Source organism: Rattus norvegicus, chromosome 10 (assembly GCF_036323735.1).
Source record: "Rattus norvegicus strain BN/NHsdMcwi chromosome 10, GRCr8, whole genome shotgun sequence".
NCBI classification, from domain to species: domain Eukaryota; kingdom Metazoa; phylum Chordata; class Mammalia; order Rodentia; family Muridae; genus Rattus; species Rattus norvegicus.
Window position 1 is genome coordinate 82,959,489 of NC_086028.1, and position 18,730 is coordinate 82,978,218.

The window sequence follows — 18,730 nt, forward strand, 5'->3', positions numbered from 1 at the left end:
CATCTGTCTTGACTCTGCCCTCCCTCGCTGAGGTCATGGCCATGCTCTGAGCAGTCTCTGAAGCCTAGCACCGCCCCTTGTAACACATCCCTAAGCAGGCACTATTTTCAAACTCCTTCATGGGCCGAAACACAGGAGTCAGAGGGGTAAAGTGACTTGCTAAGGTCACCCAGCCTTTGTGTGGCACAGGCTTCTGGCCAGAAACCCATCTCTAGCCTGTTATTATCAGTTTGAGCAAGTGTAGCAGTGCATGCCTTCAATCCTAGCACTCAGGAGGCTGTAGCAGGAGGACGATACTTTTGAGGCCAGCCTGGGCTACATAGAGAGCTATAAAACAAAATTGCAAGTAGATTATAGTGGCGTATACCTTTAATCCCAGCACTGGGAAGGCAGAGGAAGGTGGATCTCTGTGAGTTGGAGGATAGCCTGGGCTACATAGAGTTCCAGGACAGCCAGGGCTACGTGGAGAGACCCTGTCTCAAAGTTCAACATAAAGTAAACATCGCAAGCAGACAAAGCAGTTCCGCCAATCTGCTGTGTTCCTTTCCTAACCTTTACGCTGTGAGGCGGTGAGTGAGACACCCAGACCAACCCAGGGTGGGGTGACGAGCTCCGTGCTGTGCTGATGAGTGTTGACAAGTGGCTCTGCAGGAGAAAGAGTCCCGGGGTGTGAATACTCTCACCATGACTTACTTCAAGCCCCTGGCATGGAATTGCCAACACAGACAGGCAAGAGGCATAGATTTGTGTCTGCAAAGCCATTGTGAGCAGGCTGCAGCTTCACTGAGAGAAACAGTCACGTCTCTAGCCCATATTCTTTAAAACTGCTCCTCCACGGATGGGAATGTAGATCGGCTAAAACTGCAGTGTCCCTCCTTGAATCTGTCCTTAGAGCCCGGACCTGCTCACTTACCTGTGGAGTGGTAGGTCTGCAAGGGCTGCTGTGGCTTGTGCATGGAGGAGGCTGAATTAGTTCATATTCACACAAGCATGTATGTCTCTGTCACCTTTTCCCTAGAGTGCCATTCACTCTTGTTGTTTTACATATATGTCATACACTACTTGGTGTGTGTGTGTGTGTGTGTGTGTGCGCGCGCGCGCGTGTGCACAGTTTTTTGAGACAAGGTCTCTCTGTGTAGCCCTGGCTGTCCTGCAACTTGCTCTGTAGACCAGGCTGGCCTCGAACTCACAGACCCCCCTGAGTGCTGGGATTAGAGGTGTGCACCACCACCGCCTGGCTTATTTTCATTCTTCATGTTTTATTTACTTTGTGGGAGGTGGGGCAGGGGTGCATGCGCCATATATGGAGGCTCTTTCCTTCCAACCTGTTGGTCTCAGGGACTGATCTCTGGTCCTCAGGCTTGGTAGTGGATGCTTTCTTTATCTGCTAAGCCAGCTCATCAGCTTTATTTTGGTTCACTCTTTTCTTTTGACTTATTTATTTTATTTTGCACGTAGGGGTGTTCTGCGGGCATGTGTGTCTATGCTTGGTGCCTACGGAGGTTAGAAGAGGGCATTGGATGCCCTGGAACTAGAGTTACAGATGGTTGTGTGCCACGAGAATTGAACTCAGGTCCTCTGTAAGAGCAACAACTGCTTTTAACCACTGAGCCATCTCTCCACTCATTTAGTATTTCATTTGAGACACTGAGTTATTCAGACTGGCTTTGAACGTCTGGTTGTCTCCTGCCTCTGCCTCCCGAGTATCTGGAATTCCACCACCACACCTTGTTTGTTACTTTTCTTCTCTTCTGGACATCCACTCAGCCGGTGGACGGCAGCTGCAGCTTAGTCACTAGTGTTTGAGGCTTTGGCTGATCAGTGGGGGTGGGGGGTGGGGGTGGTAGCTCGTCATTGTTTCAGTGTATCACCCTCATTTCTAGGGAGAGTAAACCTCTTTCTGTTAGTGCTGGGGACAACATACGATGACAAGGACTGCCAGCAGTAGGCTGAGATGTCTCCATCCTGGCCTACTGCAGGCCCGTTCTTATTTCAGACGGCGGGTCCCCTGGAGGGATGTGTCTTTTGCTTCTCAGGGTCCCAGACACCCTCTACAAGGAGCTGCCGCAGGCTTCTGAGAAGTCTCCATCCCGGCCTACTGCCAGCATGTTAGTTTATTGGCTCTGTGTAGAAGTTAGGACGTTCTTCCTCCCAGCCCCATGCTCCCAGAAATAAAACTCAGACTCAACATGTATTTACAGAAACTTCGACGACTCTGCGTAGCCCATAACTTAGTATAGCCCATTCACTCTAACCTACATTCTGCCACGTGGCTGGTCGCCTGTGCCTAGTACCATGTGTTACATCTTCCAGGGCAAATCTCCCACTCCTCGCTCTATCCCAGAATGCTTTCTGCCTCCCGGATGTCCCACCTTCTACTGTGCCCTTTCCTATAGGCCATAGGTGTTTAATTGACAGGTGATGCATCCATAGACAAGATCCTCTCTCTACAGCTCTGTCCATTTCCTCTGTGGTTCATACTATGCACCTATATTTTTATTCTTTGCTCTTGATTTGTGGGAATGAATTTTGTATATGATTCACACTGAGCTTTGCTGATCTTGCAGTTATTTGCCGAGCCACCCCCCCCTTTCTATTTCTTTCTTAGACAAGGTCTTGCTATCCTCCCCAGTGTACTTCATACTTGAAACAATCCTCCTGCCTCAGCCTCCTGAGTGCTGAGATTATAGGCACGAGCCAGCATGCCCGGCTTGCCTTTGGTCTCTTACAGTTAGTTAGTTAGCTAGCTAGCTAGTTAGTTAGTTGGAGGGAAGTGCACAGACATCCCAAGTCATTTATGCAGAGGTCAAAGGACAGCTTGCAGGATTCAGTTTTCCTCTTCTGCTCTGTGGGACCCTGGGGTTGTTAGACTTGGCAGCAAGCGCCTTTAGACAGAGTCAGCACACAGGCCCTCGCCTTTGGTATTTCAATTTACATATTAGACTCTGTCGTACACCTAAAGGAGCTTGTGTGGCATGAGGTCCAGATGGTTGCTCTCTCACTGGTCTCTCTCAGGCATTCAGGAAAGCCTGCATCCTTCAACACAGCCCTTGTCCTGTGGGACCCTCAGGCCTTCCCACTGCCCCGTGTACATCCTCAAGAGCCAACTGTTGACATTCCGTATCTTCAAGTATCACTCCATTTTCTTTTCTGAGTCAGGGTCTCTCAATGAATCCAGGGCTTGCCAGGTAGCTGGACTAAATTGCCAGTGAGATCCAGGGGTCTTCCTGTCTCCTCTCCCAGTCCTGGGGTGACAGGGCTGCCACAGCAAAGCTCGTTATGTGATGCTGTGAATCTGAGTTCAGGTCCTCATGCTCTTCACCCGCTGGGCCATTGCCCAGCCCTAAACCGTAATCTTGGCAGTCCTTGTACATGGCTCGACTGGATGAACTTTGCTTTATATCTTGGGGTGCTGAGGGTGGACTGAGGACCTGGTCACATAAAGCTCCTGTTTGCTGAGGTTACCCCAGCTAACCTGATGGAGGCTGTAGGCCCAAGGAGAGCGGGGAAAGGGGCTTATTACCTTCAGTATTAAAGTTCCCTGGTGACATCTTTAGGACCCTCAGGGAACTGGTGGGGCAGGTGAGGAGTCTGAGGCTCCTCTTTTTTTTTTTCCGACCTACTAAGCCTTGGGATCCTTAACCTAGAGACAAAAGTAGGGGACATTGGGGACCCTTTTCAGGGAACAGCACAAAGCTCTGGTTTTCATCCCATGTGAACACCCAGGCTGCATCAATGTCTTCCCTTCCTGGCTGGGACCCTCAGCTCCCAAGGGTGGGGAATGAGTTGCCTCCCACCACTGAGGATCTCTCCTGTGTTCTAGACAAATACAATGACTTCATCGAGGCCAATCGGATAGAAGATTCCAGAGAGAGGATGAAGACCCTGAGGAAGCTGGTGAGGAATGAAGCACTGTCAGGCAGGAGAGGCAGCTGGGTTCCATTCTCACAGAGGCTTCAAAGAAGTCTCTCCCTACCAATAGTCTCAGTTTCCCATCTGTGTCAAGGAAGGGAGCGGGAAGGTGGATTTTAGCTCCCTGCAGTAGGACAGTGGGAATCTCTTTAGCATATGTGGAGGCTTATTGGAGAGATTACCATAACCTGATCCCTTTTCCTTCCTCTTGTCCCTTAGATCCGGGATCTCCCAGGACACTACTATGAAACACTTAAATTCCTCGTGGGCCATCTCAAGACCATTGCTGACCACTCAGAGAAAAACAAGGTGTGTGCTGCTCGCTATGGAATTTGGGGGGCACAGGCTGCACTGGGATGGGTGCTTCCTATGCACGATCGAGGCCCTGTGAGCCCTCCCTCTTCCTAAGGGTCCTATTCCTAGCACACTGGCCAGTGCAGCTGTCCACAGAGCTATTCCCTCACAGAGCCAGCTCCTGTGTTCTGGGGGCCATGTAGGATCCCCGCAGCTATTACTAACCTCTTGGGGCTACCCTCGATGGGCCTGTGAGGTGAGCAGTGGGCATGCTAGAACTCTGTTCAGCAAACCTCTTTGTGCCCACGTGAGATGTTCATCCCCTAATCTAAGGACATGTCAGAGTTGGGGATGGTGGCCTCAGTGACCTGGAGAGAGGAAGGAGAGAAGGGAATTGGAGGTCATGCTCAAAGCATTGATCCCAGGATTTCCCCCGTCCCCAACCCAGATGGAGCCCCGGAACCTGGCTCTGGTCTTTGGGCCGACGTTGGTAAGGACATCTGAAGACAACATGACAGACATGGTAACGCACATGCCGGACCGCTACAAGATCGTGGAGACACTAATCCAGCATGTAAGTGCCCATTGCATGTCTGTACACCGGACGCCTGGGGCCAGGCTCTGCTCCTGCCCGCCTCTGTGCCCCAGGATGCTTGCAACAGCACCAGTAGCCAGAGAGGACACCACTAGGGGGCTACATGGTTTTCAGCAGTGACAGGCTGCCATCAAGGCAACAAGAGGAACAAGACTGGACGAGGAGTCAGGGAGGAGAAGCAGGGATAGGACCATGGGGCTGGAGACTGATGCAGAGGGTCCTCAGTAGGCTGTTTAGGGGAGGTGGCCTGCAGAACTGTGACTTGGGCATCAGAGGCCTGTTCCCCAACAGCCACAGGTCAGGTCAGGGAGCACAGGAGGTACAGGACATGGAACAGGAACCAAGGCCACATCCTCCATGATGCTCTGGTGCAAGCCACTGCTTCACCTCCCTTCTGACTCCTGGAAGCTCTAATGAGTCTTGGCTTTTGTCTAGGAAGAATGAAGAAACCACCAGCAGAGGGCGCTAGAGGGCACTATCTTCTGAAGCCCACTCAAAAGGCAATTCTTGGGCACTGTTTCTCAAGTTGTAGGTCACCATTCACAGAGATTGCCTAAGAGCATCATAAAACACGGATATTAATGTTACAGTTCACAACAATAAGAAAATTACAGTTGTGAAGTAGATCAAAATGTTATGGTTGGGGTCACTTCGACATGAGGACAGTATTAAAGGTCTCTGTGTCATGCAGCTTGAGAACCACTGGCTTAGGGGTTGCAGGATAATTTTTATGCATCTTCAGATTTCCCACTTACCTTCTGTGACAGCCACACAGTGTGGACCCAGACCCTTAACTACAGAGGAATATCTCTAGTGTCTAATTCATTTTATGAAATGACAATGTTAATGTTTGTTATCTAAAATTTAAAATATTGCACATTTATAAATTTATAAATTTTATGCCTATACATAAACAGGCTTCCTCCTGCAGAGGGAATAAGGTTAGCCTTTGGTCACCAGAGGGAGCTGTGGCCCTCCCCTTTTCGGACACCTTAGGGAAGAAAAACTGAGTCTTGTCACCACTTACTTATAGAGGAGGGAAACAGGTGCTCAGAGAGGGGATGACCTGTGCAAGGTCACAACCAGAAAATGGCATCGCCAGGATTTTAACCAGGCCCGTCTACTCAGAGCTGACTTCCCAGAGGGCAGCTGCTGGGCCCGGACACTGACTCTGGCCTGCTCACCTGTTCTCTCACCCCATGTCAGGGGTCTGGCTGCAGGAAAGAGCATCATGGCCTGTTCTCTACTGTGTGAATTTGGAGAAGTTGTTGGAAGCCTCAGCCTGTGGTCAACACAAGAGTTCCTTGAACAGTAGCCCTTGGGAAGAAAGCAAGCCCATAGCAAGTGAGCCTCCCTGGAGGCAGTGTCTGCCCCTCAGTAGGGCAGGGGCCATGTCAGTCTAGATGCATGGCCTAGCGTGTGGGTGGTGAACACTGTGTTTGCTAAGCGACTGAGTCAGCGAATGAGTGACCTGCTGAGCCTAGGCAGGCGGGGCTTTCCTGCAGGGATTCACTCCTGACTAACCGCTGAGCCGGTGAATTTCCACTCTCAGCCTCCCAGGCTGGAGACATCTTTAACTCTGAGTAGGTAGGCTCCATCCTCTGCAGACCCTTGGGCCAGACCTTCTAAGAGCCTGGGGGTCTCTGTAGGAGCAGCAGAGCCAGGCAGGGGTGGATGGTATAGACTGAAGTCAGCCCTGGCCAGACAACGGCCATTGGAATTAGCAGATAACATTAATTCCTCCTGGGATTTCAGCCAAAATGGCTTCCCACGGTAGTTCCTGTCACAAGACCAGACATCTTGAGGTAGAGGGAATGAATGGCAACCCTGCTGTGCTGCTCATGTCAGCTGGCACCCAGGGCCCAGGGTGGAGGGTAAGCCACTGATTCCATGCATGTCGGGCTCTGAAACTTCTCAGCCTTGGCACTTTTCTTTCCCACGTTAGGGATGGTGCCCAGGGCGTTCACTGGGCGTGCTATGCAGTGTTCTTGCACAGAGACACAACCCTGACAGTGCTGTCCCATGTGTTGGAGGGTATTTGGTGCCATTGCTGGCCTCTGGCCCTTGGTCCCAGGCTGTCTCCTCAACAATGACATTAGGTAATAGGCTGTGCCAGGCAGGAAGAGCGGGGTCAAGGCCAGCCAGACTCCAGAGTCTGAGGAGAGCCCTGGTGGTAGACTGAGACCCACTCAGTTACATTCGGCCATTTTCTCCTTTCTCCACATTTTACGGCAGTTGTAGTAACGTGCTGTATGTTATATTCTCCTCAAACTGGGGATGTTTAATGCAGTGAAGGGTCAGGCCTGGGATACCTTGTGGGTGGAGCATGAACAATTACTTCAGCAAATGTACTAGTCTTTAGTCAGGGTTTTATTTTCCTTTATGTGACTTTTGGTCTCTTTCTAAGGAAATATATATTATATATATTATATTATATATATATATATATATAGTGTGTGTGTGTGTGTGTGTGTGTGTGTTTGATATTTATTTTGAGGTAGGGTCCCACTAGATAACTCTGGCCTAGGATTTTCTATGTAAGCCAAGCTGACTTGAACTCATAGAGATCCACCTGCCTCTGAAGACTGCTGCTGTGCCTGGCTGTTACCTATATTTTATACATATAGCTACTTCCCACATTCCTTCTAGCTGTCTTTTTTTTTTTTTTTTTTTTTTTTTTGGTTCTTTTTTTCGGAGCTGGGGACCGAACCCAGGGCCTTGCGCTTCCTAGGCAAGCGCTCTACCACTGAGCTAAATCCCCAACCCCCTAGCTGTCTTTTTAAAAATTTGAGCTAGTATACAAAGTAATGGGTTTCATTGTAACATTTTCATAAGTACGGTCACTGTTTAGCCAGCTTCCGCGCCGTTCCTCTGTCCTCTCTGCACCCCCCCTTTATTTACTAGCAGTAGTATGTATGTGCATAGTGGGGGTGCACACCCTGTGGGTGCTGGAGATCAGAGACAGCTCTGGAGTTGGTTCTCTTCTGCTTAGTGCGGGTCCTGGGGCTTGAACTCAGGCTACCTGGCTTGCCCACTGGGTCCTCCCAGCGGCTCCCATGCCCTTGCTGGTCTCCTTCCTCCGTCTGAGTATCCCTTTCCCTCCCTTCTAAGCTCCCCGTCAGGTCAGTTACTGTCTCTTCCTCCCCGAACACGGCCCCTTCCTCTTTTTATGGATGTGAAAAACCATGAAGTAAGTGTCCTCTGAATCTGCCCTAACATAAAGATGTCCGTCATTTTCTGGCAGATGTCATGATTTTGATTGAGCTGTGAACATGGCTAGGCATATCGTTTTGTTTTTAGTTTTTGAGGAACCTCCATACTGACTTCTGTAATGGCAGCACCAGGTCTATATCCCAACTGGCAGCAAGTGTTCCTCGTTCCCCACACCCTCACCAGCACCTGTTATTCTTCTCCCTCCCCACGTCTGGCCTTGAACTCCTGATCCTCTGGCCTGAGTGCTGGGATTAGAGATAGGTGTGCAGCACATTGGCCCTCGGGTCCGCCATCCTGTCCCACCGGGCACAGCCTGAGGTTGGGTATTGTGACGCCCCCTTCAGTGTCCCTCTGTTAGTATAATGTTGGCTTTACGTCTGTCACATGTGGACTTACCGTGTCGATGTGTGTTCCTTCTGATCCTAGTGTGGTCTGTGCTGTGCTCTTGAAGGACCTTGAGCTTCTCTGTGTCTGTCGAGGTGATCACATCATTGTCCTTGATATACATTTCCACGCTACATTACATTTATTGATTTGCACACATTTAACCTTGCACACCTGGATGAAACCACCTTGGTCATGGCGCGTGATGACCGTAATGTATTCTTGAGTCTGGCCTGCAAGTATGTGTTGATAACTCTTGCGTCCCTGCTAATCAGGAGACTGCTCTGCAGTTTTGTTCTCTGTTGGACTCTTGCCTAGTTTGGCCTCAGGATAGTACTGACTTTGTAGAGCGACCTCAGTAGCGAACTTCCGGGAAGCTTCAGAAGTGCTGTGAGCTCTTGAAAAGTTCAGCAGAATTTGGCAGAAGTGCGGCAGGCACTTTATGACTGCTTCAGCCTGATTGGTTTTTGTTTTGTTGGTCTGGTTTTGTTTTTCGAGACAGGTTTTGTGTGTGTGACTCTAGCTGTCCTTGTTCTGGAACTCACTATAGACTAGCCTGGCCTCATGCACCACCGCCACCTGGCACTCTCTGATTTCAGTGAAAAGCTGATGATTGCTGTAAGCTTTTCCTTAAAGCCCCGCCCATTTCCTCACCAGTCATTCCACAGTGTCATCCCTCGGTCTCCAAGGACCCATGTGGTCTCTTTCACTGTTGATTTCAACTTTTAGCGTTTTGATTTAGTAAGGTAGGCGAAATTATTTTGAATCTTTTGTATTTGTGAAGACTTGCTTTGTGCCTAGAATGTAGTCTGTTTTGGAGAGACCCCATGAGAAGAATGTTTGCCGTATCTGTTGGAATAAATACTCTGCTTACCTGTGGTGTAGTGGAAACAAAATATTTTTTTGAGATAGAGTTTCCCTATGTAGCCTGGCTAGACTGGAGCTCAGTATGTAGACCAGGATAGCCTCAGCCTCAGACTCACAAACCTGCCTGTGTCTGCCTCTTGAGTGCTGGAGTAAAAGACACCACACCTTGCTAGATTTTCTTTTTTTAAGTAATGTATATGTATATGTGTGTGTGTTGTGTGTGTGTGTATGTATGTGTGTGTGTCTATGTATGTATGTGTGTCTATGTATGTGTGTATGCCTATGTATGTGTGTATGCCTATGTGTGCATGTGTGTCTGTGTATGTGTGTGTTTATGTATGTATGTCTGTGTGTGTGCGTCTATGTATGTGTGTGTCTCTGTGTGTGTATGTATGTACGTATGTGCCTATAGCACTCATGGAGGCCTGAAGCAGGTGTAGGATCCGCTGGAGTTTAGGTGGTTGTGACCTGCCCAACATGGGTGCTGGGAGACAAAACCAAGTCCTCTGGAGAGCAACAAGTGTTTACTGAGGACCTATGTGTCCAGCCCCTCCTTGTTTATCTTTATTTTGGATACATTATGTAGATTTGAGCAGAGCATTTAAGTTCTGTTGTATTGGGACTGTCCACTATGCTTACTGTGCTCCTGAGTGTCTCTTTTACAGACATAGAAACAGACGTACACATGCACACACACGTGTCATCTCTCTTAGGGCTGGTTTGTCCAGGACTCCCAGTGTAGACCTTCTGTAACCTTGGGCTTTTCCACCTGCCCCCCGATTTCCTGGAAAATCACTTGGAGGGTTCTTTATTCACAGGCCATGGCTCTCGGGCTTGTTCTGTGACTGCTTATAACTCGTATAACCCACTTATTTTATTCTTTGTCTGCTACATGGCTGGTTAGTTATTTCTCATAAGTCCAAGTGGTGAATCTTCCTGCACCTGACTAACTCCCAAAGTTCCTCTCTCTCTTCAGGATGTCCCACCTCTTATTTCCTGCCTTTTGCTAATTGGCCATTGATTTTTATTGACAGGTAATGCTTCCACACAGTAAACAAGAGGTTCTCTCTACAATCATTTTTTAAATTAATTTTGTCTGTGGTGGGGGGGAGGGTTATGCCTGCATGCATGTCTGTGCACTGTTTTGCGCCTGGTGTCCACAGAGGCCAGAAGAGAGTGTTGGATCCCTTGAAAGTGTAGCCCAGGCTGCCCTTAAACTCACTATGTAGCCAAGGTGACATCGAATTTAAATGTGTACTAAATGTCTTGTTTCTGTGGTGGTTGTTATCAACCTAGAACCTTGTGGATGCTAGGCAAGCACCCTACCAACTGAGCTATGTCCTCAGCTCAATTTTTTATTATTAATGCCTCTGACCCAATGGTAGTGACTTTTCCCCTCATGCTGAATAATGAATTCAGAGACTGCTGCATGCTGGATAAGCACTGGGTCAACCGAGCCACTAACCCAGCCTGTTCCTTTAACTGTGTGCAACATTTTATTTCTTCTCATTGTGTTTCGAAGTTTACTGATTACATAGAATTGCTACACCGGCTTGTGTCCATCTTCTATTTGGTTGACAGACTGAGTTCTATCCTAGACTCTCAGTCTGTGTGGTAACCTTTGGTGAAGATTAATTTTTTTCAAAAGATTTATTTATTCTATGTATATGAGTACACTTGTAGCTATCTTCAAACACCACCAGAAGAGGGCATGGGATCCCATTACAGATGTTTGTGAGCCACCATGTGGTTGCTGGGATTTGAACTCAGGACTTCTGGGAGAGCAGTCAGTGCTTTTTTTTTTTTTCGGAGCTGGGGACTGAACCCAGGGCCTTGTGCTTGCTAGGCAAGTGCTCTACCACTGAGCTAAATCCCCAACCCTGCAGTCAGTGCTCTTAACCACTGAGCCATCTTTCCAGCACAATTGATTTTTTTTAATCCAGCCAGCAGCTTAGCTGTGTGTCTTTACTGATGGGCTGAGGTCATTTACATGAATGGCCATAACTGAGTGGTATTTGGTAATTGCTGTCATTGAGTTGCCTGGATTATTGTTTGTCCTGTTCTCTCTCCCCTGTTAGCACCAAGGGCTTTTTTTTATCGTCCTGGATGTCTGCCTAGCTCTTCCTGGTGAGATGTAGCCTTTCATGTGTTCTCCTGGCTGAGACTTACTCCTGTAAACCTTTCCTGCAGCGCTGGCTTGAGGACCGCTTTAGTTTGTGTTCATCTTGAAATGCTCTTACTTTTCTGTCAGTTTCAAGCCGTAGCTCTCCTGGGCCCTGTCAGCAGTTAGTTACAGACGTCCAGGCCCGAGAGGCTCCCTCCATGCTTGGCTGTGGCCAGCTGGTGTTTTTCCGATGGATCTGCCTGTGTAAAAGTGTTTCTTTTTATTTTTCCACCTTGCCTGTAATCGGTCTTGAGGAGATTCTTCTTTGTGCTTGTTTGGGGCTCCCTTTAGGTGTCTGTCTGTCTCTAGCCTTGGCATTTTTCTGCTGTATTCAGAGTCTGTGTGCCTTTCAGTCTAATCTCAGCTCCGTCCAGCCTGTGATGCTCAGGCGTGGTCTCCTGATCCTACATCAGAGTTCCCAGTCATTGTGGCCAAGCTCATGTTTTTTTCCCTGTGTTGTTACACTGTTGTGTTTTGGCCACCAGTCCTCTGTCTGCGTCCAGCTGTGATGAAACACCTTGGCTAACTCCGGGTGGGGGTTTTGTTGACATTTCCACACCACAGTGGTTATCAAAAGAAGTCAGAGCAAGAGCCCAGGTTCTGGAGCTGAAGCCAGGAGGAGTGCTGCTTACTGACTTGCTCCTCCTGCTTTGCTTTCCCAAACAAGCCAGGGCCATCAACCAGGAGTGGGGCCACCACAGTGGGCTGGGCCATCCCCCATCAATCATTAACCAAGAAAACGCCCAGCAGACTTGCCTACAGGCCAGCCTATGCAGACACGTTCTCAGTTGAGAACCCCTCTGGTTTGTGTCTGCTGACATAAAACTAGCTAGCCCACCCTGCATCCCTGACACGTCTTCTCCGCTCCATCAGCGTCCATCGGCTGTGCTTTCTGCTCTGTTCTTTTATTGCATTCATTGAGTTTTTCATTTCCAACATTTCTATTTTTTCCGCACATCTGTCTTTGCTGACCTTTTCCTCTGCTTTGCTGATTTTCCTCCCCAGATCCTAACTTGATTTTGCCTGTCTTTGTGTCCTGTTTTAAATAACTGAGTCTTTTTTTTTCCGGAGCTGAGGACCGAACCCAGGGCCTTGTGCTTGCTAGGCAAGTGCTCTACCACTGAGCTAAATCCCCAACCCCATAACTGAGTCTTTTTACTAGTAAGCTTTTGACATCGTCATCTAGGATTTTACTATTACAGTATCATAGGTAGGTAGGTAGATGGATAGAGAGATAGATACATAATGCATAGAATGTGTATGTTTTCCCCCCCCCAGGTATGTATGTGTGCACCACATACCTGCAGAGGATATGGGATCTTCTGGAACTAGAATTACAGGGGTGTGAGCTGCCATGAGGGTGCTGGGAATTGAACCAGGTCCTTTGCAAGAGCAGCCAGTGCCCTCAACCACTGAGCTGTCCCTCCATCTCTTAAAGCATCTCTGCCTTTGGAGGAGCCCCGTTGGAGCCTCTTCACGGCTCTCCATTTCTCTCTCTGCTGTGGTATCTGGAGATTGGCTGACTGAGCAGTCTGCCTGCTCCAGAGGCCTCCATCCCTAGCACCACTCAGAGAGGAGGAAACAAAACTACTGTAAAAGCAACAGCATGAGTGAGGAAAGGGCACCTTTGTTAGTTTGTTAATGACTGTAGACCGTGCAGAGGTGTTAGGAAGTTAAAGTTCTCTCAGGCAGCTGTAGAGAGAGTAAGAGATAAAGAAAGAGGCAGGGAGGGGAAATGGAGAACAAGCAAGGTTAAATAAATGAGAGGAAAAGAAGAAACGGAATAGAGAAAATGCATTAGAAAAAAATTAGAAAAAGTGGAAAAAGAAAAAAAAAGGATTTCTCCATTTTGAGAAAGTTTAAACTCAGGACCAGTGGACTGGCTCAGTTTTGTAAAATGCCTGCTGCTGAGCCCGAGGACCCGGGTTCAATCCCTAGCATCCTTTGGAAGGAGAGAACTGACTCAAAAATACTCTCTGGGGTTGGGGATTTAGCTCAGTGGTAGAGCGCTTGCCTAGCAAGAGCAAGGCCCTGGGTTCGGTCCCCAGCTCCGAAAAAAAAAATACTCTCTGATCTCACACGCGCGCACACACACACTGCACAATACACAATACACAATAACAATGTTTTTAAAAATTAGATAAGTGGGGTCAGGAGAGATGGCTCAGTGGTTAGGAGCACTGGCTGCTCTTCCAGAGGTCCTGAGTTCAATTCCCAGCAACCACATGTTGGCTCACAACCATCTGTAATGGGATCCGATGCCCTCTTCTGCTATGTGTCTGAAGAGAGTGACAGTGTACTCACATTAAATAAATTAATTAATTAAAATTAGGTAAATATAAGAAGAGTAAAAAAATTAAAAATAGCTTTTAAAAAATTGAAATACACGTGGTGGTGGCCCATTCCTTTAATCCCAGCACTTGGGAGCCAAAAGCAGGAGGATCTTTCTGAGTTCAAGGCAGGCCTGGTCTACAGAGCAAATTTCAGGATAGCCAGAGAAACCCAGTCTTAAAACAAACAAAAACCAACAACAAAATTGAAACACAAAATAAAGTCAAAACACTACTAAAGGAAAGAAGGAAGAAGGAAGGAAAAAGAGTGCCCAGTAATGAATGGAAATGTACAAATAAATATAAAGTAGAAGACTGTATGAAAAGGAATAAAAGGTAGGACAATTCGTGCACACAATAGAACATAAACACCGCTAAAAGTGGCGTCAAAGCAGAGGCAGGCAGCACCCGTTGCTACCCAACCCTCTGCTCCCTTGCAATGGCAGTGCACCCAGGGGTCTGTTCTCATGTTGTAAGAAAGAAACATCTTTCTGAAATGTCTTGGGGGGGGGGTGGTTGTGGCTCACGCCTGTAATCACAGCACTTGAGAGACCAAAGCAGGAGGAGATTCACTGCACGCTTGAGGCCAGCCTCTTCTATATAGCCAGGGCTACTAGATAAGACCAGGTTTGTTTGTTTGTTTGTTTGTTTGTTTGTTTGTTTGTAGAGAGTGGGGATGTGGAGTTTGGCAGGGAGCACAGTAGGAGTGGAAAGGAAACCTGAGGAACCCTTTCTGGGTCCTCAGAACATGGAACCTTCCTGTCCCCTGCAGCGGGGGTCTCTGCAGTGTTCCTGTGTTCAGCCTTTTCCGAGGCTTATGCTGGTGTTGGGTCTGTGTTGGACAAGCTCTTCCCAGAGTAAGCTGCCTCCCTTCTGTGTGTGCCAGGGGCCTCTAGGACCACACTTAGCTTTCCTGCCTGTGGGATGGGCAGATTTTTCTAGCCCTCTTGAGATCCCTAGGTGAGCCCTAGCCATGATAGAGAGATCTATGCAGGCAGAGGACTGTGGAAACTTTTAAGGCTTCCTAAATGATACTCTTGCTGCTAGAGGGATGGGGCTGTGGGTGTGAAGTAGACCCCTGGAGGTTCAGCGTTTCAGGTTCTGCCCCAGTGAATGCTGCAGAGATTGACCCACCCATTTTAGGCTCAGGGCTATCACACTCCAAGCTTAGTCTCAGCTGACATCATCTGCTTCCGCCACCAAGAGTGGAGCCCTGTGCTTCTGGCTGGAGCTGAGCCTCCTGCAAATCACACTTGCATTTGTTGGAGGTTTTGTTGTGCTTTCAAGACAGGGTTTCTCTGTGTGGTCCTGGCTGTCCCGGAACTCACTCTGTGGACCAGGCTGGCCTGGACCTTAAAGATGTCTGCCTCTGCCTCCTGAGTGCTAGGATCAAAGGTGTGTGCCACTACAGCCTGGCCACATTCAGCCTGTTAATGTCCAGCTCTCTGACTTACAGAGCCTTCTGGGACTCTCTGACTGGAATTGTTCCCAGGGTTGGGAGGCCCTCGTATTTTGAGCCTTTGTCTCTCAGGTAGCAGACTGGCCTTCAACTTGCTAAGCAAGTTCAGAGGGACCTTGAACTTGATCCTCTTGCCTCCTGCTCATAGTGTCGTGGAGACCAAACCCAGGACTTTGGCATGTTACTCCAGCTGAGCCCCCTCCCCAGAACAGCTCAGCTGGTCGTCATTCGCTGTTTTTTATTTTATGTGTATTTATGTATCGTTGTAACTGGATTGTGTCCGTGCACAACGTGTTTGTAGAGGAGGTTGGCTCTCCAGAAACTAGAGTTACAAGTGGGTGTTAGCTGCCATTTGAGTGCTGGGAATTGAACTCAGGACCTCTGGAAGAGCAGCCAGTGCTCTCCACCACTAAACCATCTCTCCAACCCATCTTCACTTGCCCTGATTACACTAATCCTATCTTTTTGCAAAACATTGGCTTAGACACCTTTGGTATGGTCTGGTAAATCATGCCTGTACCCCGGCACTCAAAAGGCTGAGGTAGGGGAATCTCTGTGACATTGAGGCCAGCCTGGGCTACATTGAAAGGCCCCGTCTCAGCCACCGCCACAAGAAAAACTGATGTCTTTTTACTTCGCTCTGTATTTCTGTCCACTTGAGATTTTTCCTTACCTCTTGCATCTTCGGGGTTCCCGGGTCCCACCTTGGCTGGTAAATAGGGTCCTCAGCTCACCTGACATCACTGTCATCACTCTTTCATGACACCCGGACGCAAGGCCACAACTTTGCTTAGTTTGTTTTACCTCTTAGCAAATACGTTTTTTCTAAACATTTAAAGGGAGTTTTAGATTCATAGCAGAATTGAGCAGAAGCTACAGAAACACCCCCGAGCGCACCACATGGACCCTTCACCGTTATCCACATACCCCCAAGCTAGAGCCTCTGCCATGACAGAGAACTGGTCATAGTCACCTAGAGTGTGGCGGGCTCTAGCTCAGTTCACAGCCCTGGGTTCTACACCCAGCACCACCAAGAACCCGACAGCTCATCCTACCGACTGGCATTCATAATTAACGTCATGGCTAACATTAGAGTTCACTCCTGTATGCTCTGTGGGCCTGGAGAGACACATCATGACATGTGTCCATCACTGTAGTGTCATACAGATCGCCGCCAGAGCCCTAACTGTCAGGTGCACTCTGCCTTCACCTTCCCCCTCACACTGTACCTGGGGTTTGCCTTTTCCACAACATCATGGGGCTGAAGTCAAGCAGTGTGGACATTGGCAACACAGATGACACAGCAGTGGTTCCAGAGGTGTGAGTTAGTCCCCTTGTGTCTTTTTTTTCTTAGAATTATTTGTTTTATATATGTGAGTACACTGTCGCTGTCTTCAGACACACCAGAAGAGGCATCGGATCCCATTGCAGATGGTTGTGAGCCACCATGTGGTTGCTGGGAATTGAACTCAGGACCTCTGGAAGAGCAGTCAGTGCTCTTACCCGCTGAGTCATCTCTCTAGTCCCCCACCTTGTGTCTTTCCATGACCCAGTAAATAGGTGTTGTTGTTGTTGTTGTTGTTATTGTTGTTTTGCTTGTCTGCTTTTGAAACAAGATCTTGATGTGTAGACCATGTTTGCCCGGGAATTCGCACAGATCCTCCTGCCTCAGTCACCCTAGTGCTGAGATTACATGCATGTACCACCATCCCTGACCATAGCCTGCTTCCATCTGATATTAAATAATATCCCACGGGGTATATCGGGGCTCATTTATTCATTCCTCCCCTGAGAGTTATGCGTCAGAGCTCAGTCACTTAGTGAGACACCTGAGGGTGTCTCTTGTCGAGGGAAGTTTATTTTGGCTCACAGTTCCAATGACTCCGGTCCGTGTGTCAGTGCCTCTGTTGCATTTGGCCTCTGGTATCACTTTGTGATTGTAGCTGGAGCGGAGAGGAGTAAAACTGTCCACCTTATTAGCTTGGGAGCACAGAGAAAGAGGGAGAAAGGTAGGCTGGGTCCCACCCTCCCCTCTGGGGTATGGCCACAAGGCTCCACCTCCTAAAGTGCCTTCTGGTAGTGCCACCTGGGCACCAAGCCTTTGATGCCCTTGGATTTGTGCAAACCACAGCAGACAGTGTGGTTGCCCTCGAGCCTCAGCTGTTACAAATCAAGCTGTTTCACAGACAGCTATGTGCAGATCTATCTGTGTGAACTTATGATTTTGGCACCCATGACCAGGACTGCAAGGTCACAGGAAAAGAGTATTGTTAGCTTAGCAAACAATCATGGGTGTGATCCAGAGTGGCTTGCCATCTCTTCCAGCAGTGAAAGAAAGCTGAAGTTTCTGTTTGGGTTCTCTTTTCTTTCCTTTTTTCTCATACAAAGTCTCATTGAGGAGCCCCATCTGTCCTTAAACTCTGCAGATTCTCAGAAGCTTGGGATCCACCTACCTCTGCCTCCCCACCCCTCAGCCGCGTTCAGTTCTTGTCAGTATTGGTGTTGTCCAATATAACTGATATCATCGTCCTCCTCCTACCGGCTGTGTGGTGGTACTGTGTGGTTTTCCTTTGTGTGTCCTTGTGGTGTCCCCACCAGTAGCCTCATTCACATTGGCCTATGGGGATTGACCCTGCAGCCTCACATGTGCCAGGCAAGGGCTCTGCCACCCAGCTGCAGTCCCCACCTCCTGTGCTCACCACCCAGCTGCAGTCCCCACCTGTGCTCATCACCCAGCTACAGTCCCCACCTGTGCTCACCACCCAGCTGCAGTCCCCACCTGTGCTCATCACCCAGCTACAGTCCCCACCTGTGCTCACCACCCAGCTGCAGTCCCCACCTGTGCTCACCACCCAGCTGCAGTCCCCACCTGTGCTCACTTGTCATCTGTGGTTTCTTTCTTGATGTTCAGGTCTTTGGCCCATTTTCGTTTATCCTCCTGTTTTGCGGTGCAAGTGTTCTTTTGTATTTTACACAGGAATCCTTTATCAGCTCTGCAAATACGTTTTTCTATCCTCTGGTCTGTCTTCACCCACTCGTAACATCTTCTGTAGAGAGAAACCTTTTCTTAATGACTACACCTAAATGCCATTCAGACTGATGCATAGACAGCTAGGGTTTCTCCGTGGGTTTCATGTGCAGTGCTATTACTGTGATGTAGTTCTGCGTAGTAACATGTTTCTCCATGTGTGAACTCTGGAAGGGGCGTTAGTTCTTAGAAAATCATCACCCATTCTCATTTTACTCCACTGTGAGAAGATGACTTGGCCTGTGCAGTGTAGACGCCAAGGAGCCACTGGAGATTTGGCTTTTGAATGATTCGTGCATGTTCTAGAAGAATGATCTTCTCTAAGGTTGAGGGCCAAGCCCCGAGTATGTTGACTAGCTCAGATTTGTCTAATGAGTTCCTAAAGAATCAACATTTCTGCATATGTGTATAAACATTTTATGTGTTTACCTGCACGAGTGTCCATTGACCATGTGTGTGCAGTGCCTGCAGAGGCCAGAAGGCA

At 48.5% G+C, this 18,730-nt stretch overlaps 1 protein-coding gene and 1 long non-coding RNA gene across 12 annotated transcripts in view; one reads left to right on the forward strand and one right to left on the reverse strand.

Moving 5' to 3' along the window:
- Arhgap23 (Rho GTPase activating protein 23) overlaps positions 1-18,730 on the forward strand; it is a 102,210-nt gene that overhangs the window by 68,468 nt on the left and 15,012 nt on the right. For all 11 annotated transcript variants that reach the window (XM_063270144.1, XM_063270145.1, XM_063270143.1 and 8 more), the window contains 3 exons: positions 3,824-3,897; positions 4,132-4,221; positions 4,655-4,780. In XM_063270144.1, coding sequence (XP_063126214.1) covers positions 3,824-3,897; positions 4,132-4,221; positions 4,655-4,780 — 290 coding nt within the window. The remainder of the gene's footprint in view (positions 1-3,823; positions 3,898-4,131; positions 4,222-4,654; positions 4,781-18,730) is intronic.
- Positions 1,420-18,730, reverse strand: part of LOC134480864 (uncharacterized) — a 30,194-nt gene continuing 12,883 nt past the window's right edge. Inside the window, exon 2 of the long non-coding RNA XR_010055782.1 lies at positions 1,420-18,265. This is a non-coding gene — a long non-coding RNA (uncharacterized LOC134480864). The remainder of the gene's footprint in view (positions 18,266-18,730) is intronic.